This window comes from Osmerus mordax, chromosome 9 (assembly GCF_038355195.1).
Source record: "Osmerus mordax isolate fOsmMor3 chromosome 9, fOsmMor3.pri, whole genome shotgun sequence".
In the NCBI taxonomy this organism is placed as follows: Eukaryota; Metazoa; Chordata; class Actinopteri; order Osmeriformes; family Osmeridae; genus Osmerus; species Osmerus mordax.
In genome coordinates this window covers 14,530,378-14,553,564 of record NC_090058.1, presented here as the reverse complement: position 1 = coordinate 14,553,564, position 23,187 = coordinate 14,530,378, and the positions used below count along the sequence as shown (strand labels likewise).

The 23,187-nt window shown below is 51.0% G+C and overlaps 2 protein-coding genes across 3 annotated transcripts; both read left to right on the top strand.

Moving 5' to 3' along the window:
• The first annotated feature begins 202 nt into the window (after positions 1-202).
• On the top strand, positions 203-5,972 carry golga5 (golgin A5). 2 transcript variants are annotated; one of them, XM_067243976.1, is made up of 13 exons: positions 203-361; positions 724-1,380; positions 1,688-1,897; positions 2,002-2,221; positions 2,308-2,431; positions 2,547-2,750; positions 3,155-3,325; positions 3,571-3,699; positions 3,791-3,889; positions 4,211-4,433; positions 4,708-4,807; positions 5,280-5,343; positions 5,494-5,972. In XM_067243976.1, exons 2-13 carry the CDS (start codon positions 732-734, stop codon positions 5,572-5,574), a joined length of 2,274 nt encoding a protein of 757 aa, XP_067100077.1. In that variant the 5' UTR covers positions 203-361; positions 724-731; the 3' UTR covers positions 5,575-5,972. The 2 variants fall into 2 exon arrangements, with proteins under 2 accessions (XP_067100077.1, XP_067100078.1); XM_067243977.1 differs by lacking the exon at positions 203-361 and adding an exon at positions 384-484.
• A 181-nt stretch (positions 5,973-6,153) lies between these two features.
• trip11 (thyroid hormone receptor interactor 11) lies at positions 6,154-23,110 on the top strand. The gene is made up of 21 exons (XM_067243975.1): positions 6,154-6,743; positions 7,767-7,843; positions 7,969-8,079; positions 8,165-8,455; positions 8,716-8,784; positions 9,081-9,246; positions 9,572-9,895; positions 10,948-10,988; positions 11,139-11,237; positions 11,383-11,571; positions 12,183-15,200; positions 15,593-15,733; positions 16,063-16,256; positions 16,571-16,734; positions 17,035-17,138; positions 18,108-18,207; positions 19,357-19,438; positions 19,547-19,661; positions 21,221-21,343; positions 21,468-21,606; positions 21,877-23,110. The coding sequence occupies exons 1-21, from the start codon at positions 6,608-6,610 to the stop codon at positions 22,092-22,094; spliced, it is 5,901 nt and encodes a 1,966-aa protein (XP_067100076.1). The 5' UTR covers positions 6,154-6,607; the 3' UTR covers positions 22,095-23,110.
• The last annotated feature ends 77 nt before the right edge of the window (positions 23,111-23,187 follow it).

The window sequence follows — 23,187 nt, the reverse complement described above, 5'->3', positions numbered from 1 at the left end:
GAGTTGTGTGTGAATCATTGGCACAATCCCATGTGCGGAGACATAGTAAACATTTTCTTGATTTTTCTTTCATAAGACATGTCATTTAACAATGATTTGAGGATTTTGTTTGACGGTGTAAGAGAAATGACAATCGTTCTCATGTTTTTTATCAGGCTTTGTAAAGGGACTGTATGTTTGGGGTCCTCAGGCAGTAGTTCCTGGTCCACGTATTAAGCAAATGTACTAGCTAGTAAATCCAAGAATTCAGTAGAATGAAACTACAGATGGATTGTAACCTGTTTTTGCGTCATTTCATGTGCACAAAGTATCTTTGCCGATAAAAAAAACAACACTTTTGGACGTTGCTTTCTTTTTCACGGTGGGTTGGTTTGTGGGAGTTTTGGTGGTTGGGATAGCAAGAGCTAGGTGAAGCTGTGTCTGTGTGGTAGCTAAAGCTAGCAAATCAGCCAGTCAAGCTAGACTACATTGGCTCGTCAAACTGGTAGGTTTCTTGCATGTTGTTAATTTCTGTTGCAATTATGTCTTGTAATCTGTACTGTAATCTGACTGTAATCTTGTTAATATTTATTTAGCACTATAAACTCTCTAGCAGGCGGTTTTCAATAATAAACAGCGACTGCCTAGCTAGCTGTGTGTACAGGTCTGTCAATATGAAAGCCAGATAATTCTCAACAGTCTATATTCCGGACTTGGAAGTATAATATATATTTTTCTCATTAGGATGCAGTATGTCTTGGTTCGCTGACTTCGCAGGGAAAGCGGAAGACTTTCTAAATAAGGTTGACCAAGGAGCAGCCAGTGCTCTGACCAAACCAGAGAGAACATCGTCTTTCTCTTCAAACTACGAGGAGAATTCTACCGAAACGTCTCAATACGACGGCGCAGGGCAAAAGACAGACGCGACGGTGTTCCAACATGCTTATCAATCTTCTCATGATGCCCCAGTCTACATCAGTGCTGCTGCAGGTAAAATCAAGAGATCCAACTCTACTCTCTTGGCTAGCACGGCAAATGTATCCACCACCCCTCTGGGATCTGCCAGCAGTGCCTCCAGCACCATCAAACCATCCTCCAGCTTTGTGAGACGGAAGAAGAGCGAGCAAGAAGTGGATGACGACTTGCTTTTTGACTTCCTGAACAGTTCCGATCCTCCTGCGAGTGAGAGGAGGAATGTCATACTGGAGCCTGTCAGAGCCCCAGCTTCTGAGGGGTCCCCGAACCCACCGCCGGCCCCTGCAGCTCCTCTGTCTGTGCCCTCTGCCCCCTCCACCCCCCCCTCCACGCGTGGCATGTCACGAACCTCTAGCCTGGGCTCTCTATCTAACAGCACTCACAGCGCCAAAACTGAAGATGGTTCTACCAGAGATCAAAGCCAAGGTACCAAAGAACCTAACTGCCTTGTTGCTTCATGTATAGTTGATCATTCTGATACGCTCAAATATCATGCTGCTGGTTCTGGTATTATTATTCATCTCCCTGGCCTTCCCTTTCTTTCCGTCCTACCCTGTCTCCATCCTTCTCCCCTTTCCTCTCTCTCTCTCTCTCTCTCTCTCTCTCTCTCTCTCTCTCTCTCTCTCTCTCTCTCTCTCTCTCTCTCTCTCTCTCTCTCTCTCTCTCTTCCTCTCCCTCTCTCCCTCTCTCCCTCTCATCCATATCTCCAATTCTCCCTCCCTCTCTCCCATAGACACGCCGGAGAGTTCGGACTCGGGGTTGGCTGCCCCCCAGGACCCCGGCCCCCAGGAGCCAGCCCCGCCAGAGGAGCCCCAGGGTCCAGAGCTCCAGGGTCAGGTGATGTCCAGCCTGCGCCTGGAGAACCAGCTGCTGCGCAGCGAGGTTACCTCTCTCAACCAGGAGATGGCCTCCATCATCCAGAGAGCCAAGGACATACAGGAGGGTACGTGCTGACGTACCAGCTGTCTAGGATGGGTACAGCTCAGTGGTAAAGCCTTAGATTTGGGTGATGATGTTATTAAATAATTAATACTAACCTACCCACAGAGTTGAACTTGGCTCGCCTGCGCTCAGACAAGTGGAGTTCTGACCAGTCCCGCACGGATCGCACGGTAAGAGAGCTTCAGTCCCAGGTTGATGACCTCACAGAGGCCCTGTCTGCTAAGGATGGGCAGCTTGCAGTCCTGAAGATCAGGCTGGAGGAGGCAGATCAGTTACTGAAGTCTCGAAGCAGTGCCCTGGAAGAGGCACAGACTGAGAGGTCCAGGTATGTGTCTGAGTGAATGGGATGGATGGAGGGAGGGTGGATAGGTGGATGATAAATTGTATTCCGTCTTGTCCCATGGTGGTCAGAATCCTCCAGGACCATACTGAGGGGAGCAGCCTGCAGTCCCAGGCCCTGCAGACCCTGCAGGAGAGGCTGCGCGAGGCGGAGGGGGCCCTACGGAGAGAACAGGACAGCTACCGACAGATGCAGGCAAGCTAGCTGACTCTGGCACCATGTTAAACCTTTATAACTCACTTAGGTGTTATCAGTATATATCTTTGAAATGTAAAAATGGCCAAACAAATACATTTTGGATTTTCTTCAGAGTGAGTATTCAGCTCGGCTGTCCAAGGTGGAGTCGGAGAGGCAGGCGCTGGCGGAGGCGGTCACCGGGGCGGAGAGGAGGGCGGCGGAGGACAAGCACAGGGCAGACGACCTCCAGCAGCAGATGAAGAGCGCCAGGGCCGGAGCAGAGGCTGCCAAGCAGGAGCTGCAGGACTACAAACACAAGGCCTCACGCATCCTCCAGGTGGGGCGGACAAGAACACACATGGATTCTTTTAGCGGGGGGGGGGGGGGGGGGGGGGGGGGGGGGGGGGGGGGGGGGGGGGGATTTTAACCTGTGAACCCTTGATCTGCAGTTAAATGCTCTAGCAGTGAGCTGTACCTATAGATGGTGGTAGATCATCTGACCCCAGATCAGGAGGTTGCAGGTTTAAACCACTGTCCCCTCTCTGTACGTTGATTTAGATATAAGCATCTGCTAAATTAATACATTGCATGTTGAAACCTAATAGATATGTGGTAATAGATGACATTTTTTTAAATAAAGGGCTCATGTGTTTTTTTTTTGCGTCAACCCAGACTTAACTACACATTACCCTCTAACCTGTCCGTGTGTCTTCTGTATGACCCCTCCCCCTTCTCCTCTAGTCCAAAGAGAAGCTGATTAGCAGTCTGAAGGAGGGGTCTGGATTGGACACGCTGGACGGAGGCGGGGCCGGGATTCTGGAGCTGGAGGAGCTTCGCCACGAGAAGGAGCTGCAGAGAGACGAGACCCAGAAGCTGCAGGGCCAGCTGCAGACTCTCCGCTCCGAGATACAGGTGAGGATCAGTTTCACTAGGAGGAAGTACAGGGTTAGCTACAGGCAGGTAAGGTAAGATACAGGTGAATCCTATCCCCTATCAAGGCTGTCACTGCAGGAACACCTCAAATGTGGGTGGGTTACTCTGTGTGTGTGTGTGTGTGTGTGTGTGTGTGTGTGTGTGTGTGTGCTGTGCGTGCGTGCGTGCGTGCGTGCGTGCGTGCGTGCGTGTGCGTGACGATCCTCTGGTGTGTTCTCTCTCAGGAGCTGGAGAACCAGGCCCTTGCTGAAGCAGAAGCCTGGAGGGAACAGCAGGGGGAGTTGGAGGAACAGCAGGCCCTGCAGGCCAGAGCCAAACAGGAAGTGGAGGCAGAAGTGGAGCGCTATAAACAGGTTAGAGGAGACCTGTGTCCTACAGCTGACATGACTTCTACATGACCTCTATTTTCATGAAAAGGTAACTTCAGTGTGTGTGTGTGTGTAGGAGCTGCAGTATGTGGAGGAGGAGAACCACCGTGCCAAAACAGCCCTCCAGAGTCGCATTAAGGACAGGGAGGATGAAATCCAAAAACTCAGGAACCAAGTAAGCTACTCCTTCCAGAGTCTGGTTCAATGACAGACCTTTTTCAGTTGATGTACATCACCATATCAGCTGTACCGGTTGTGAAAATGTGATGTTGTGAGATGCTGTCTTGTACTGTGCCTTGTAAGCACAGACGATTCCTTCACCCTAACCATCAAAATAACGTTAGAACTATGTACTTCTGATCCTTGCTTTTATGCTGTACTTTCAATATGCACTATTTGGAGGTCGCTCTGGATTATTTTTCAAAGCCTGCTAAATGTTAATGTAGAGACAGCCTGGTAAACTATTCTACCTCATCCCCCTCCCCCATGGGACCAGTTGACCAACAAGACCCTGAGCAGCAGCAGCCAGACCGAGCTGGAGAGCCGCCTGCACCAGCTGACGGAGACCCTGATCCAGAAGCAGACCGTGCTGGAGGCCCTGGGCACGGAGAAGAGCTCCCTGGTGTTCCAGCTGGAGCGCCTGGAGCAGCAGCTGAGGAGCCAGCAGGGTGGGCCGGCCGGGGGGCCAGCCATCGACATGGCCGGCACGGAGGGCCCAGGTAGGGCCCCGCACCAGGCTGCTTCACCTCGCGCCAACCACAACCCTGCTTCCCAGCGGAGAAAAGAAGGGGGATGGGTGTAGCTCAGTGGTTAGAGTATTTTACTACAGATCAATAGGCTGTTGTAGGTTCAAGCCCCCCCAGTAACTTGCTTTGGATGCATTCATTCTGCTAAATGAATGCATTACATTCTAACATGATTGAAGTGTCAGGTGTTAGCCTGTGTGTTGTTTTCAATGGTTGTAACAGACCAGCGGGCGTGTTTACCTTGCAGGGGCACGGCAGAGGAACACTCCGATCCTGTTTACGGACCATGACAGCCCAGGAGTGTACGGGAAAGTTCGCAAGGCAGCCAGTACCATTGACAGGTTCAGGTGAGATGGTTTTTATGCTCATCCTGGTGTAATAATTTGACTGCAGATCATGAGGTTGCAAGTTCAAATCCCCCTTGGTGGTTAGGGTTAAAAGCACCTTAAAAAAAAGAAAGCATTATCTCAAACTATTATTAGCCATTTGCAGTACAGATGCATTGAAATGATTTGCTCCTGCTCCTCTTCACAATACCTAGCGACTGCTAGACGCTGTAAACCTAAAATAATATGACCCATCATAAATACTGTCAATCTTAACCTATATGAGCTGCTATACGTATCAACAATGTAGAATACATTCAACAATGTGTATTTATTTATTATAATTCACTGACAACTGAAAATAACCTATGATAAGAATAACAACTAAGGGTGTCACAATATGTGTCAGATTTTTTGGTGTTGTTGGTGTTGTTGAGTCTTCTGTTTAAGTGCATCGTTTTTCGTCACTAATCTGATGTGTTCCCTCCTCCAGCATCAGACTAGGGATCTTCCTGAGACGCTATCCTATGGCCCGGGTCTTTGTTATCCTATATATAGTGAGTGCTTCTTTGAAACACTAGCAAATCATTGTTCTAGAATGACGTTCTTCAAAACCTCAATATAGAAAATCACTATGACAAATTACTAAACACATCAATGTGTTATTTTTATAAGAATTTATAAATACAACTAAAATGTGTCTTCAGGCACTGCTGCACCTGTGGGTGATGGTGGTTCTGCTGACATACTCTCCAGAGATGCACCACGACCACCCTGGGGGGAGATGAGGAGCAGCACAGCTTGGTGCTGTGCTCTGCTTGAAGACGTGTGCCCCAGGGCCCTGGAGGGCAGGGGTTTGGAGCAAGCTGCTGAAATGACACTCAATAAAGCGTACTCTTCTGGGCCTGGTTCTTTGGATTTGCACAGACATATGCTAAGAGATATAGATTTATATCCTTTTAACTGTGTCCTCCTGTCTGATTTGAAGGTCTGCAGTAGGACAATAGCATGGGGTTTAATGGCAGGTATACTTTGACATGATGGGTACAGTATTGGGATGTCCTTTAATCAAACTTGATTTCAATTATGTTCTCCTGTAACCTGGTAATTATTTGTTTATTCTTAGAGATTGTATTTAACATTGTAAAAAAATATTTTAAATAAACGAGGACTAAGCAGAAATTGTAAAGCCTTGCCTTGCCAAGCTTTTGTCAACACACTGGCTCCATGCAAACTTACCGAAACACTGAGTTCATTGAATGCAGCCTTATTATGCTGGTAGTCCTCCACTATCCCATAATGCTATGGCGCTGCAGAGTCCACGTCAAAACTCTTGACAGCGAAGCTGCAGTCGAGTTGGCAGTGTAGCTACTAGCTGTATTGTATGAACCGGCTCTGAAGTCCATGGAAAAATGAAAAACAAAAACGACCCGTAATATCGACCAGTTCACAAAATTGAATATATCTACGACAGTCGGTGTTTTGCTTTTGTTTCCAATTTTAGTTTGCTCCCTTGTCAGTTAACGCTAAACCATAGAGGACGACAAAATACAGCTAGCGAAAAGCTAAGCAGCTAGCTAGCTACATTTGTATAGCCTGCGTTAGCAAGTCCGATTAACTGTCCCGAACTTGACAGCTCACAAGGCGAGAAAGAGTTATCGGCAATAACACGTTGTCTAAATCTACAAGTTGTTAAACGTCTTAACGTGCTTAAATGGAGTCTCTACAGTAACTGGATGAGGAAGGTTGCTAGCAAAGTAGCTAGCTACAAGGCAATAACATTATTTGGCCCGTGTTTGTTTATTTTTACGTTTCGCAAAAATGTCTTGGCTTGGTGGAATCAGCTCTGGCCTGGGTCAGTCTTTGGGCCAGGTTGGAGGGAGCCTGCAATCTTTTACTGGACAAATATCCACGTTTACCAAAGATATGCTGTTGGAGGGTGTGGAAGAGGTTGGAGGTAAGTCTAGAAGGTGGACTACCCTATATTTAGGATAGCATGTTGGCTATGTTATGCTGCTGTAATGTAATCCTGAAGTTCGCTACAGTAACCTCCTTGCCAGTAAACTTATTTACAGATTGCCTTGTAATTTAATCAAAACGTTATCACGTTATGTCCCCCCCCCCCCCCCCCCAGTTATGTAGTAAAGGCTACATAACCCAACGTATACACCCTGCGTATATTGTATTTGGGTGGTACATTTTTGTAGTGCAGTTTGAGCTAGTGACAACCATGCTGTTTAGAAGCAAACAGGCTTTAACTGAAGCTAGTGACGGAGACAAGAGAACTTTGATCATGGAAGTCCAACATAGACATTTATCTACTGTTAGACTCACAGGTCAGGTTACTGGGTCTATTACAAAAAAAACTGGTCAAGCTGTCTAATCTGTAATCAGTCCAGACCAGAACACAGAAAACAATCATGCTTATTTCATAATGTAAAAAAAAATGTTCTGGCTGTGTAATCTATAGTGATAGATAAGATTTTCTGCAAGGAAGGCTTGTCTGTGTGCTGCTTGTACAAGCTGATTTGTCATGTGAACCTGTTTGAGCAGATCATCTGTGTATGTCACATGTAGTGTGTACACACACACACACACACACACACAGACAGACAGGCCAGTCCTGAGGTTGGTACGGAGCTATGCAGATAGAATACCTGCTTTCAGTCTGATCATATTCAACTGCAACGGCATTGTCAAGGCAGACACCAGCCAACATTGTAGTCTGACGACATACCTATAGGTTGTAAAAAATAGTGCTGCCTTTTTCACGTACACTCATCTAGCCATTTCCTTTAACCGTGACTGGTGACACTCATTGGTTCACTGTTGTAGCTGCTGGGCTGTGTTTGATTGGTTCACTGTTGTACCTGCTGGGCTGTGTTTGATTGGGTCACTGTTGTACCTGCTGGGCTGTATTTGATTGGTTCACTGTTGTAGCTGCTGAGCTGTTTGTGAAGTTTCTTCTGCCTCGTCACAGATGCCACCACTGAGCTGCAGGTGTCCAACTCCAGGCTGGCGGAGGTGGAGGGTGCGTTCGCCACACAGAAGTCAGAGGTTAGTCTGGAGGCTCCCTGATCAGCGTGTATGAAAGATTCTCTTGACCATGCCCTTGTTTGTCTAAGCTTTGCAACTGGTGATTTACTCTCTCTCTCTCTCTCTCATATAATTGTCTGTCGCAGTATGAGCGTTTAAAGAAGATCCACGCTGAGCTTGAGGAGAAGCTGGAGGCCTCGGAGATCCAGATCAAGCAGCAGTCTGCAGAGTACAGAAGCCTTCTGCAGCAGAGAGATGTAAGCAGGCGCGAGCCCCTCCCACAGCCACGCTCCCACACCACCAGGAGGGGTCCTGAAGTGTGCCGTCTGCTTGCCTTCACAGGTGGAGATCAGCCACCTGAAAGCGCGCCAGAGCGGCCTGCAGGAGGAGATGCAGAAGTGGCAGAGCTCCACCCAGTCCGCCTCCTCCGGCCCCGCCGTGCTCCCCGTGGCCACCTCCACCACGTCCTCCTCCGCCTCCTTCCTGCCACACCCCCCCGGGGACCACCAGGGTTTCCACGGGGACCAGATGGACTTCAGCGACGTGCTCTGGTCCCAGCAGGAGATCAACCGCCTCTCTACGGAGGTGCTGCGGCTGGAGGCGGAGGTGGGCCACTGGAGGCGCGTGTCCCAGGTAGCCAGCCTCATACTGTGTTTATCCCTGCATTCCACAACATGAGAAACACGACTCCCTGCATTACATAACATGCATTACTCCCTAAATAACATAACGTTAGATACATTACTCCCTACATAATATAAAATAACGTACATGACTGATGTTTATATCCCTACATAACAAAACATAACTGAAATGTAGATCTCTACATGACAGAAATTGACAGTGCATGACATATATGAGTGATGTACCTGTTGTACCTTGCTCCGTACCAGGCATCGAACACCCCAGGGAACGGCAACGGTGACCAGGGTGAGATCCTCAAGCTCCAGAGGATCATAAACGTGAGTTTCACCTTAAAAACCACCAGTCCAACTGTATGAACTGGTTATTCTAAAGGATTAATGTGTTGTTACTAGGTACTATATCATAGTAATAGAACAGATGTTCACGGATGTCGGTTTCATTCTGGATACATACTGTACGTTGTTTATGTACTTGAACTTGTGAGCCTTAGCCGCTGTGTGTGTGTGTCTGTCTGTGTGTGCATGTGTCTGTGTGTGTGTGTGTGTGTCTGTGTGTGTGTGTGCATGGTCTGTGCGTGTGTGTCTGTGTGTGTGTGTGTGTGTGTGTGGAACAGGAGCTGCGAGAGGAGATGGGCAGAGAGGTGGACGAGCACCAACACGAGCTGGCCGCCCTGCAGGACGCCCAGCGGCAGAAGCTGACCGAGGTGACGCGGCGCAACCGGGCCGAGCTGGCGGAGTACGAGGAGAGGGTGGAGGAGCTGGAGGAGCAGATCCATAATGGTGGGCTGGGGTTAAGTTCCCAAACGAGTTAGTCAGGGGCTCTTTAGGGTTAAACAGTTGGACAGGGAAAACAACGAGGAATTATTTCATAGAGGCTGTTACCTTCTGACAGGTATGTGCTTGAGGGAATAAGGACCTGTAGTTCTTATGTTGTTTCATGCTTTCAAGCTCAGTGGTAGAGCATTTGTCTGCAGATCAAGAGTTTGAAGTTTCAAGTCCCTACCTGTATGTTGTTTTGGATAAAGCATCTGCAAAATAATCATTATTATTAATAATTAACTAATGTTTTTGGTCATTTTTCCCCCCTAATCTGTATGTCCTCCAGCGGGCAGCGGCCAGACCTCCCTGGACTCCTCCAGAACCTTGGATCTTCAGAATACCGTCCGGTCTCTACAGGAAGGGGCGGAGCAACAGGACAGGAAGCTGCAGGAGTTGACGGCCAGTCTGGAGGAGGCGCAGGGGGGCGCAGCTGTCCTGCAGCAGGAGAAGGAGGAGGTGCAGGGAGAGAACGCACAGCTGCTGCAGAACTACGCCCGGCTGCAAGCGTCGGTGGTGGAGCTCCAGACCCGGGTGCAGGAGCAGGAGGGGAAGAACCTGCACAAGGCCCATCTGGATAACGAGATACAGGGGCTGAGGAAGGCTCTGGCAGGTAAAGGTGCAGGCAGGTAGAGGTACAGTCAGGTAGAGGTGCAGGCAGGTAGAGGTGCAGGCAGGTAGAGTTACAGGCAGGTAGAGTTACAGGCAGGTAGAGTTACAGGCAGGTAGAGGTGCAGGCAGGTAGAGGTGCAGGCAGGTAGAGGTACAGGCAGGTAGAGGTACAGGCAGGTAGAGTTACAGGCAGGTAAAGTTACAGGCAGGTAGAGTTACAGGCAGGTAGAGGTGCAGGCAGTCAGGTAGAGGTGCAGGCAGTCAGGTAGAGGTGCAGGCAGTCAGGTAGAGGTGCAGGCAGTCAGGTAGAGGTGCAGGCAGGTAGAGGTGCAGGCAGGTAGAGGTGCAGGCAGGTAGAGATGCAGGCAGGTAGAGATGCAGGCAGTCAGGTAGAGGTGCAGTCAGGTAGAGGTGCAGGCAGGTAGAGGTGCAGGCAGGTAGAGATGCATGCAGGTAGAGGTGCAGGCAGGTAGAGGTGCAGGCAGGTAGATATGCAGGCAGGTAGATATGCAGGCAGGTAGATATGCAGGCAGGTAGAGGTACAGGCAGGTAGAGGTGCAGGCAGGTAGAGATGCAGGCAGGTAGAGGTGCAGGCAGGTAGAGGTGCAGGCAGGTAGAGGTGCAGGCAGGTAGAGGTACAGGCAGGTAGAGGTACAGGCAGGTAGAGATGCAGGCAGTCAGGTAGAGGTACAGTCAGGTAGAGGTGCAGGCAGGTAGAGGTGCAGGCAGGTAGAGGTTCAGGCAGTCAGGTAGAGGTGCAGGCAGGTAGAGGTACAGGCAGGTAGAGGTGCTGACAGTCAGGTAGAGGTGCAGGCAGGTAGAGATGCAGGCAGGTAGAGGTGCAGGCAGGTAGAGGTGCAGGCAGGTAGATATGCAGGCAGGTAGATATGCAGGCAGGTAGAGATGCAGGCAGGTAGAGATGCAGGCAGTCAGGTAGAGGTGCAAGCAGGTAGAGTCTGATCAGGTATAGAGTTTGAATGCTGAATCCGGACAACATTTCTGTTGTGTATGTTTTAATGTATTTAATGTTTATATGTATCTTTTTTTCTTCAGATGCTGAAAAAGAGATCATGAGGCTTAAGAGTCTTCCTGAGGTATTGAGTCTGACTGGACACTGACTGAATGTTCATAGTTTATGCTCTTTAGGCTGATTATTATTCTTTTTAAATTCATTTGGCAGATGGCTTTATCCACTATTAAACTGACATCAGTTTAATAGTTATTGATTTTGTTGTTTCTAAAAGAGTGAACCAGCAGCAGAGGTGGAACATGCAGAAATCCTAGAACTGAACACACTCATCGGGGCCTTGAGACAAGAGAAGGAGATGATCGAACAGGAAAAGGTTACCTAAAACTCTCTTCTCAACGGCGTAGATGAATTGTGTAACTTGTGTTCTTTACTTCTAGTGTTCAAGCGTAAAATGAAACATTGTGAAACCTATATTCCTTGTTACTTAACCACAGGGTCAATGTTTTCCTGCTTTTCAGCTGGGCCTGCTGGAGAGGCTTAGGGGTGCGGAGGAGCGGGGTGGGGCAGAAGGGGAGGGGGAGGACAGCGAGGGGCTGAGGGCGGAGCTCCAGAGGATGGAGGAGGCTCTGAAGGAGACCCGGGAGGACCGGGACACGCTCATGTCTGAGCTGGAGGAACTGGACCGCCAGAACCAGGAAGCCACACAGGTACACAGCTGGTCCGGACCGAACCCGCTCTGTTACTGAGCGTGAAAAAAGAATGGAACGTTAGTCGCTCTTGAATGTGTTACATCCATGTCATTTTTAGTACAGTAAGAAAAATAGGTAAATGTACACATAACTAGATAGTTGCTGTTGCTAGACAAACTTTGCTGAGGGGATTGTTTGAATGCGCCAGAAATGAAAAACGTTTATTTATTTTTTTTACATAAAGTTTAGGCTGTGGCATTGAAGACAGCGACGCACCACACAAGCTTGAGTTTAAATACATGATTTAATGTGACATTACTTACTGTACTGTAAGCACTTTGAGCTACAATTCTTGTATGAAAAGTGCTATATAAATAAAGTCTTACTTACTTACTTACTGTACATAAGTACTTAAGTCTTGAATTGCTTAAATGTATAATGCAATGGGAGTCAGGTGGCTGAGCCGAAGGCTTGAGCACACCCAATTACTTTATAAATATGTTGTATATATGCAATATATGACTACATTTATGTCATTTCATCAGAGTTAGAAAAATGTTTTCTGACAATGTATATCATTTATATTATAATGACTATTTTGTGTGGGTTTTTTCCTCATTTGTGTGCAGCACATGATCTCCGTGAGGGAGCAGCTCTCTGGGCAGCTGAAGGAGTCTGAAGCGGAGTTGGCCAGGCTGCTGTCTGAGCTCAGTTCAACCTCCGACCAGAGGGGGGCGCTGCAGCTGGAGCTGGAGGCCCAGAGGGAGAAACTGAGCCAGAGCGCCTTCACCCTGAATGACCTGCACATGGGCAAGCAGCAGCTGGAGAGCACAGCGAAGGAGCTCAGAGAGAAGCTGGGACACGTTACGGAGCAGGGGCGCGAGGCGCGAGGAGAGGCGTCGGAGCTCAGGAGAAGCCTACAGGAGCGGGAGGAGCAGCTGTCCGCTGCCAGGGCAGAGCTCCGTCAGGCGGGGGAGAGAGGGGCCGAGGGCGGGGGGGCGGAGCTGGCCGAGAAGGAGCGCGAGTTGGAGGAGCTCCGGAAGGAGCTGGCCGAGATGAGGAACTCCCACGAGAAAGTGATGTCAGAGGACTACGAGGGGAAGATGGCGAACAGAAGGTTGCAGGCGGAGGCCGAAGAGGCCGCGGGCAGGGCGGAGGAGCTGGGCCGGCAGGTGAGGGAAGGCCAGGCGGCCCTCAGCAGGTTGGCCCTGGAGAAGGACACTCGCATCGAGGCCCTGAAGCTGGAGAAGAGCCAGCTGGAGGGCGAGCTGAGCCAGGTGGAGCAGGCACTGGCCGAACAGGCCAGACAGTACCAGCACACCGTGGAGGAGCTGACACGGGCGCGCTCCCTGGACGCCACTGCCTTGCAGACGGAGCACGAGAGGGCCGTGAGGCTGAACCAGGAGAAGGACCTGGAGATCGGCCAGCTCCGGAGGGACGTGGAGCAGGGGGCGTCGGACCACAGGGACACCAACGAGATGCTGGCCATGACCGTGGCCGGGCAGAAGCAGCTGACAGACCTGCTCAAGGAGAAGGACGCCCTGATGGAGACCCTGAAGCAGGGTGCGGCCGAGGCCCGGAGCGAGGCGGAGGGACGGCTTCTGGCGGCCTCCAATGACGTCGAGGCGCTGAGGCAGGCGGTGGAAGAGAAGGACAGGCAGCTGGGAGGGATGAAGGAGGAGAACAGCCACCTGAAGGAGGAGTTCGACCGCCTGAGGGACCAACAGAGCCGGCCCCAGCCCCTGGCCGAGCCCCGGACCCTGGACATCATCACCGAGCTCGAGACGGAGATCACCCAGCTCAAGTCCTCCAGGAGCAACCTGGAGGAGGACGCCCAGGCCCTGAGGAGGGCCACGGAGGAGCAACGGGCCTCGCTGCTCGCGTCCCAGCAGTCCCTCCAGGCACAGCAGAACGAGCTGGAGCAGGCTCACTCGCGCCACGAGCAGAGCACGCTCAACTACGACCGGCTCATCCACGCCAAGGACCAGGAGATCTCCCGCCTCCTGCAGGCGGTGGAGGGGCTCGCCGGGCGCCACAACCAGCCCCCGTCCGTACCGGAAGTGGTCATCATGCAGGAAGACAAGACCCAGTCTCTCAACGGGGAGAACGGCAACGAGAAGCACGACCTGTCCAAGGGAGAGATCGAGAGGCTGGTGAAGGGCATCAAGGAGAAGGAGACTGAGATCACCCAGCTGAACGAGAAGAACCTTTCCCTGGCCAAGCAGCTGGACCAGCTGGTGGTGTCCCGGGACGAGCTGGGCAAGCTGTCCCAGTTGATCACGCAGAAGGACCGCGAGATCCAGGCCCTGCACGCCCGCATGTCTGGGGGCCCCTCCCAGGACGTGATGTTCCTCCACCAGCAGCTGCAGGCCTACGCGGTGGAGAGGGAGCAGGTCCTGGCCGTGCTCAACGAGAAGACCCGGGAGAACAGCCAGCTGCGCTCCGACTACCATCGCATCATGGACATCGTGGCGGGCAAGGAGGCGGCGCTGCTGAAGATGCAGCAGGAGAACCAGCGCCTCTCCACCATGAGCGACCCGTCCGGCAGCCAGGAGATGTTCCGCGAGACCATCCAGAACCTGTCTCGCATCATCCGGGAGAAGGACATCGAGATTGACGCCCTGACCCAGAAGTGCCAGACCCTGGTGAGCGTCCTCCAGGCCTCGGGGGGCGAGGCCGGCGCCGGCTCCGGGGGCGTGAGCAGCAACCAGTTCGAGGAGCTCCTGCACGAGAGGGACACGCTCAAGCAGCAGGTGAAGAAGATGGAGGAGTGGAAGCAGCAGGTGATCACCACGGTGAAGAACATGCAGCACGAGTCGGCCCAGCTGCAGGAGGAGCTGCTCAAGCTGCAGGGGCAGGTGTCCGCCGACAGCGACTGCAGCTCCAAGCTCTCCGTCGACTACTCCCGCCTCATCCAGAGCTACGAGCAGAAGGAGAGGAAGCTGGGGAGCTTGAGCCAGGAGCTGGCCCAGGTCCAGCAGACCATCAGCCAGCTCAGCACCACCAAGGCCGTCCTGCTGGGGAAGCTGGACTGCGTGTCTCCGGAGCCGCCCCTCGCCGACCAGTCCTCTGGGCCTGCCCTGGCGGCCGAGCCTCCGAGCCTGCAGGGGGCGGCTCCCGTGCTCGGCGAGACCCAGCAGCGCGAGCTGCAGTCGCTGCGGGTGCTGCTGGCTGAGAGGGAGGCGATGGTCAGGACGCTGCAGGAGAACAACCACCGCCTGTCGGACTCGGCGTCGGCGTCGGAGAGCGAGCAGCGGGGCCAGGCGGAGGAGGCGAGGCAGGTGAGGGAGCGCCTGGAGGCCCTGCAGCGGTCCGTCCGGGAGAAGGACCTGCTCATCAAGTCCAAGGGGGACCACCTGAGCCAGGTGAGCGAGGCGCTGAGGAACCGGGAGAGCGACAACGAGGTGCTGAAGCAGGCGGTCACCAACCTGAAGGAGCGCGCGCTCATCCTGGAGATGGACGGCAGGAAGCTGAAGGAGGAGAACGAGGCGGTGGCGACGCGCTCGCGCGAGAAGGAGTCCGAGTTCCGGGCGCTGCAGGAGACCAACATGCAGGTGTCGCTCATGCTGAGGGAGAAGGAGTTTGAGCGTTCCGCCATGAGTGAGAAGACAGCTGCCATGGAGAAAATGCTGAAGGACAGAGATCAGGTCAGCGCTGCTCTGGAAGTAGCTTGAATGTTTTTTTCTTCTGTAAATAACACTTTTTGGATACCAAATTGTTTTCCCCGAATCTATACGTATGTATATATGTATTCATATACTCTTAAAATGAATACATTACGTACATGATACTTACATCATATTTGTATAAACTTTCGCCTTTGTGGTGACTAATGGTCCCTGGTTTTCATGGTAACCACTGAAATACTGTTAGAACCGTTTACTTCTGGTCCCAGATGATCTTGTGCCCTTACTACGTGCACTACTCCTCACTACACTATCTTATTACTCCTGTTCTACCTGCGCTGTTCCTCCGTCCCCCTGGCTGGACACGCCTGCTGAGTGTGTGTGTGTGTGTGTGACGTGACGCTCTCTCCCAGGGGAAGAGTGTGGAGCTGAACCAGCTGCTGAACGAGCTGCGCTCCATGCAGGAGCGGGCCGTGGCCTTCCAGCAGGAGCGAGACCAGCTGATGCTGGCGCTGAAGCAGAAACAGATGGAGACCACGGCGGTGCAGGCCGAGGTGGGACCCTGGGCACCGGAGGGCTGGCGCAGCCGTCGCGCCTTCCACTCCTTCCGACTGTTATTTGCGCTTGACTATTTCTATTCTTTTGGACTAGTATCTGTTCATTGATTGTTGTTGTTTTGAATTTGATGTGTTTGATGTGGAGGGTAGATAAATGTAAATAAATCCTATTTCCTGCAATCAGCATTGCAGTGACACACACTTGTTCACATGAATAACCTTCCTGTCCCTCACCCCCCACCCACCACCGACACACACCACACACACACACACACACACCACACCACTCACACACACACCACCCACTCACACACACACACACACAGCTGCAGCGCATGAAGGATAAGGAGCAGCGTCTGAACCTGGAGCTGGAGCGTCTGCGGAGCCACCTGCTGGAGACGGAGGACTCGTACACGCGCGAGGCGCTGGCGGCCGAGGACCGCGAGGCGGAGCTGCGCCGCAGGGTGACCCTGCTGGACGACAGGCTGGCCACATCCTCCAGCGCCGTGGAGAACGCCAGGTACCTCCTGGTGCTCTCAGTCTCCTGTCTGCTTTGGACCTGGTGGTGGTTGGTCTGTGGAGGGGCGGGTTATAATAAGAAATAGATGTGGTGGGGGTTGTGGGTTGCGGTTTCTGTTGTGATACACCACTCTTTTTAACATTAATAAAATGTGTAGAGATTAAAATCTCCTAAAAAATAAAGTAGTTAGTTTAGTACCTTTATCCTAAGCAACTTACAAATGCATGTCATGATGTCTGACCTGTAACTGTACTTCTATCTATACAGTCAGTCATTTAAACCTCCCCCCTCCCCCCCGCCCCTCCCCCCCCCAGCCAGCAGGCCAGCCTGCAGGTGGAGTCCCTGCAGGAGCAGCTGAGTGGGGTGGTGAAGCAGAGAGACAAGGCCCTGCTCCAGCTCCACGCCTCCCAGGAGCAGGTCAACCAGTACGCGGTCTCCCTCTCCAACCTGCAGATGGTGCTAGAGCAGTTCCAGCAAGGCACGTTCACGCCCCTCGCAAACACCAGCACAAACTTGTACATATATACTTTATACTGTGTGCACCGTTTGTATGTAGCTTTGGATCAAAGTGTCTGCTGAATGACTGCAAGCAGAACAAAAGCCATCCCCATCCTCTACCACTGAGCTATACCCATGCCCACACCTGCACCACGCACGGCTCCAGTGGAGGAGTTTGGTGTATGGGTTTCCTCCCTGGACGTTGGTGACTGTTTGAGTGGCAAGCCCAGGGTATGTGCTGACACCTAGCCCTGGCTTGCTGTCATGTGTGCGTTCACAGAGGAGAAGGCCATGTACTCCTCAGAGCTGGATAAGCACAGGAGGGAGAGGGACGAGTGGAGGAGGAAAGCCCTGCTGTTGGAGGACAAGGCTGCTGCTCTGCAGGTCGGCCGCCTACACACACATCACACACACACACACACTCACCTACACATCACACACACACACTCACCTACACATCACACACACACACTAACCTACACATCACACACACACACTCACCTACACATCACACACACACACACTCACCTACACATCACACACATCACACACACACACACTCACCTACACATCACACACACACACTCACCTACACATCACACACACACACACACTCACCTACACATCACACACACACACACACCTACACATCACACACACACACACACACACACTCACCTACACATCACACACATCACACACACACACACACACACTCACCTACACATCACACACATCACACACACACACACACACACTCACCTACACATCACACACACACACACTCACCTACACATCACACACACACACACTCACCTACACATCACACACACACACTCACCTACACATCACACACACACACTCACCTACACATCACACACACACACTCACCTACACATAACACACATACACACACACACACACACTCACACTCACCTACACATCACACACATACACACACACACACACACACACACTCACCTACACATCACACACATCACTCACACACTCACCTACACGTCACACACATACACACACACACACACACACACACACTCACCTACACATCACACACAATATCACACACTCACCTACACGTACACACACATTTAGTCATTTAGCAGACGCTCTTATCCAGAGCACACCCACGCACACACACTCAGTTTGTTCCTCTTTAAATCAAGACTCCAGCTGTGTTATCAATCATCATCATTCAACTCCCCTTAGTCATGGTGACTACACCATGCCTTATGTAAAGCACGTCTTATTTCTACACGCAACAACAAAGCATTAAAACACTGATCTGAGAGCAGCACAGCGTGGGTATGATGGTGGTTCCTCTCCGGTTCCCAGGTGACCCTTGACGAGGCCAACGCCGCTCTGGACTCGGCCTCGCGCCTCACCGACCAGCTGGACCTGAAGGAGGAGCAGCTGGAGGAACTCAGGAAGCAAGGTGGGCAGATGGGCTACCTTCATCGGGATTTCCCTTCCAGAAGGTGTCCTCACAAGACTGGGGTACCACAGACTGCCTTGGAGTGGTTAACTGTTAAACTGCGTGGCGCTAACAACCTTGTCTTCACTCCTGTCTCAGTTTACTGAACCAAGTCCTGTATAGTTTCTGTGCCACCAGTGGTCTTAGCTTCACATCGGATTTGAAAACCATGCAGAACTCGCTTCAGTAGAGGGACGGGAGCTTAGCTTTAATCCATCTCAGACCGCTCCACTGTAAAAGTGTGTGGTACGTGCTTCAGACAAGACAGACAAGTTACAGTACCCAGATCAGAACTTCTCCTCCAAAAGGTGTCCTCACAAGACTTTAATGAAACATTCATAAATGTCTCCTCAATTCAGTCTTTCATCGGCTGATTTATGTCTTGGTTCAAAGACCCGCTGGCTGGCCTGAAGATGTTGTGGATGGTTGGCACATTTCTGCGATGCCTCGCTGTCATTCTCCTGACAGAACGTACATTTCATAGTCTGTGCTGACTTCCAGGTGCTTGGTGAACAGCAGGTCTCTCCTGTGTTCCATTCTCAGTGTGCTAAAGCTTCAGCGGAGCAGGCTCCTTTCCAGAACCTTCTGAAGGCCTCTGGCATTCCTTCACGTGTTCAACACTCTCGTTTCTCATGTTCTTATCAGAGCTTAAACAACCACAAACAGCATAAATCAAATGAAAACACCAAACCCCAGCACCCCTGAGGAAGATTTTCCCACATATTAGTTCAGGTTCTCCAGTCGTCGGCTGGCGCCCTATCAGGAGCAGACGTGGGTTATTACATCAGGAGGAATTCTTGGACACGCTGGTAGTCGTAACCCCCCCCCCCCCCCCCCCCCCCCACTGCTCTCTGCCACCCCAGACATCCGTGAGCGCATGTATTTGTTCAACTTACTGTACAAGGCCGGGGTACAGTATATTTACCTACAGGACTGGGTCCAGTATATTAACCTACAGGACTGAGTCCAGTATATTAACCTACGGGACTGGGTCCAGTATATTTACCTACGGGACTGATTCCAGTATATTTACCTACGGGACTGGGTCCAGTGCGAAGGTGCGGGGCCCTGAGACAAGCGTGTTGTTGTTGACGTGTTGTTGTTTTGCAGTGGACGTTCGTCAGGAGATGTTGGAGGAGGCCCAGACCAAGCTGATGAGCCTGCTGAACACTACAGAGGGAAAGGTGGATAAGTAAGTGGACAACCTGATGTAACAGTATGAACAGGTGTTGTCTCTTCAGCCTGGGATTCTTTTTTGGGCCCAGTTGAGTGACCCGCCTGTTGTGCGCCGTCTCCCCAGGGTCCTGATGCGCAACCTGTTCATGGGCTACTTCCACACGCCCAAGAACAAGCGAGCAGAGGTGCTGATGCTCATGGGAAGCGTGCTGGGCCTGGACCGGGAGGAGGTCATCCAGGTGACGCCACGCTCTCCTTTCATCACCTCTTAAGTCCCTCTCCCTCCCTTTCTCTCTCTCTTTCTCTCAACCCTTTTGTTTATACATGTTTGTCTTTAGTTGTTTCTTTTTCGTGTTTGACCTTTGGCCGTCTCTCTCAGCGGTGGCAGCAGGGATGGAGCCAGTCAGGCCTCTGCACTGCCACAGTCCAGAAACGGTTTAGTCCATGTAATGTTAAACGCACAGCTGATACGGTTGACCCTATCCAAGCCAACATGATTATGTTTCTTATCCTTCATAAATTTCAACCAGGTCATGTTTTCATTGGCCGCTCCTTGGTAGCTGACTGTAAGGGGGTAGTGAGCTACACTCATTCTGTAGAGAGTGAGAATGACTTCCCAGGGTAGGTAAGTATATTATGTAGTCTTGGCAGGGGGCAGTATACGTGAATCATCCATGTCTTCATCGCTGACGTACTATAACCTTTCAACACGTAAGTTCTGAAGTTAACAGTCACCCCAGTGTAACCTCTTAAGACGCGCGCTCCTTCAAATCCTCAACAGCTGTTCCAGAATGTGGTCGTCGTTGGGGCATTTTCCCTGCTACTCCACTGCTGAAGCAGGGTTACAAAATATTGTCAAATACATTGCACACACTAGGATTGTTCCGTTCTACTTGGTTTGTAAAATTCGTAATATGAGCAGCTATGTTCAGTAGACGGTGTTCAGTAAATATACAGTGTTCAGTAGATATGCGATGTTCAGTAGATGGACATTGTTCAGTTTTTATACTGTTGGGTGGATAAACTGTGTTCAGTAGTCAGTGTCCAGTAGACTGTCGGGGAGATCTGATCGCTCGTACCTCCAGCCGCCCTTAAATCCAGTCTGGGCTCCACCAGCAGAGAAAGCATTTCCTCATCCAGCAGGCTCCCCCGGGATCCCATCCAGCTATGCAGAGCGGATTACCCAACAATCCTAAAGCAAAACAGACTGGAGGATGAGGGCTAGATGAAGACCCAGTTGTCATCACTGTTTTTTCCACTTCCCCCTCTTTTCTTCTCCTCTTCTTCATGCTTTTGAATTTTTCCGCTTGAGTAGTGTTTACAACTTGTAGTGTCTGGAGGCAGACCTCGTATTCAGAGCAGGCCTCAGTAGAAGAGCAGGGCAGAGTAGAAGAGCAGGGCTCAGTAGAAGAGCAGGCCTCAGTAGAAGAGCAGGGCTCAGTAAAAGAGCAGGGCTCAGTAGAAGAGCAGGCTTTAGTTGAAGAGCAAGCCTCAGTAGAAGAGCAAGCCTCAGTAGAAGAGCAGGCCTCAGTAGAAGAGCAGGGCTCAGTAGAAGAGCAGGGCTCAGTAGAAGAGCAGGCCTCAGTAGAAGAGCAGGGCTCAGTAGAAGAGCAGGGCTCAGTAGAAGAGCAGGCTTTAGTTGAAGAGCAAGCCTCAGTAGAAGAGCAGGGCTCAGTAGAAGAGCAGGGCTCAGTAGAAGAGCAGGGCTCAGTAGAAGAGCAGGGCTCAGTAGAAGAGCAGGCGTCAGTAGAAGAGCAGGGATCTTGGTGGAGAGCTGACCCAGTCTCTGTGTCTCCAGATGCTGGATGAGGACAGCCGTCATGGGGTAACTGGCTGGGTGTCCAGCTGGCTGGGGGGCAGGGCAGTACAGAGTGTCCCAAACACCCCCCAGAGACCCACCCAGGGTCAGGGCTTCAACACGGTCAGTACACACACACACACACACATGCATGCACTCATACACATACTCATACGCACGCACACAGTCACACACATTATCTTCCTGTCAAACTACACTCAACCCTGGTCTTATCTTTGTGTTGCAGTCATTCTCAGAAATGTTTGTGAAGTTCCTGGAGGTGGAGTCCACCCCAGCCCTGCCCGCAGCCAGGCTGTCAATCCACGACATCAAGCCCCTGAACCCCACTCCTCCAGGCAGAACCAGCAGCTCCACCCCTCTGGGAGGTACTGGCACATTAACTCAGTCACTCAGGAAGCCTCTTCACCACCAAACCTGGGCCTTAAGCAAACGGTGTTAAATGCTTTGGTGTTTCCTGATTTGTCTTACCTGCTGTTATAGACCACATGGCTCAGTAGCCATAGTGCAAACTGTGAAGCAAATCAAAGGCACCTCATATTTACGCCCTTAGGTGACCTGGCCCTGGTTGGTCACCAAGGCTTCCACACAATGACCCCTTTGTCTCCTCATCTGACCTCTGACCCGTTTGCTCTCAGGAGGAATGGCAGCCGTCAGGAGAGCCGGCGAGTCCAACCCCTTCCTGGCCCCGCGGTCTGCTGCAGTACCCCTCCTCAGCAAGGGGGGCGCCGCCTCCGGGGGAGCAGGGGGCCACCTGCTCATGAAGCCCATCTCAGACGCCCTGCCCACCTTCACACCCGTGCCCGTGTCATCGGAAGCCAGCGGCGGCAACGTGCTCAAGGACTTACTCAAGTAGTGACGAGATGGACTGAGATGGCGGATCTGGGCGTCCTGACTTGTCCATCCAGACATCTCACCAAAACTATGGACCCTGATAAACACACACACACCCTCTCTGTTTGGATTAGTTACGTCTGAAGAGATTGAACTGAAGAACTGAAAAACAGTTCCTTTGGAAAAGGTTGTGTGTTCTCTCACACAGGGGGACTGTGTAAGGGTTCAGCACAGTGTGGCAACATTACAGGTCTTAAATTAAGAAGATCTGCTGGCTTCCTGTATGCAACAGTGCAATAACTATCATCTCCTGTGTATGTGAAGGAGGCCTCTGAGTATGCTACAGAACTGGTGGTTATTTACAACCACAAATAGAAGATTTTCTTTCTTTTTGTTTGCCATTTATTCCCTTATTTTATCCCTACAGTGTGATCTGGCGTCTGACAGAGGGTTGCCTGGTGCTGTCTGGAGCCTCGCCTGCAGATTTATGTGCCTCTGTGCATCTGGTAAAACTATACAGACATTTCTGCTAAATCTTGTATTTTCCAGACAGCTAGACGGTAGTATGCTACATAGTGGGGTGATTATAGCTGTAATTACGGGTGTGGTTTGATCAGAGGACTTAGACTATAAAACTGCAGTTTAATGGCAGGACTATTATATAGTTATATATATATGTAAATGGGTGATTTTTCATATTTATGGGGGCTTAGTGCCTAACGTTTTTGCTATTTGGAATAGTGTATGATTTGGTTTGTAAATGATGAATACAAATATATATTTACAAGTTGTAAAACTGCACATTGAAAGGTTAACAGATTATGAAGGCTAGCCAACGGTGTAACATGTCAAAAGACTGCAGAATGAATGTTACAGACGCTTCTCCATGTAGACAAAAATATGAAAAGGGGTCCAGGTTCTTCAGACTCATGTTTAGAAGTGGTTAAACAGATCAAATCACCTTAAACTGGAGGGTATTATGTTGAGTATGAGGCACCTTTGAGTATGTTGCTTTTCTGATGAAATAAAGATATACCCCTACAACATGTCTGTTTCTTCAATTCAACCAGTTGTGTTCTGTGGTCAATTTTTTCCCCGTAATATGTCTAATTTAG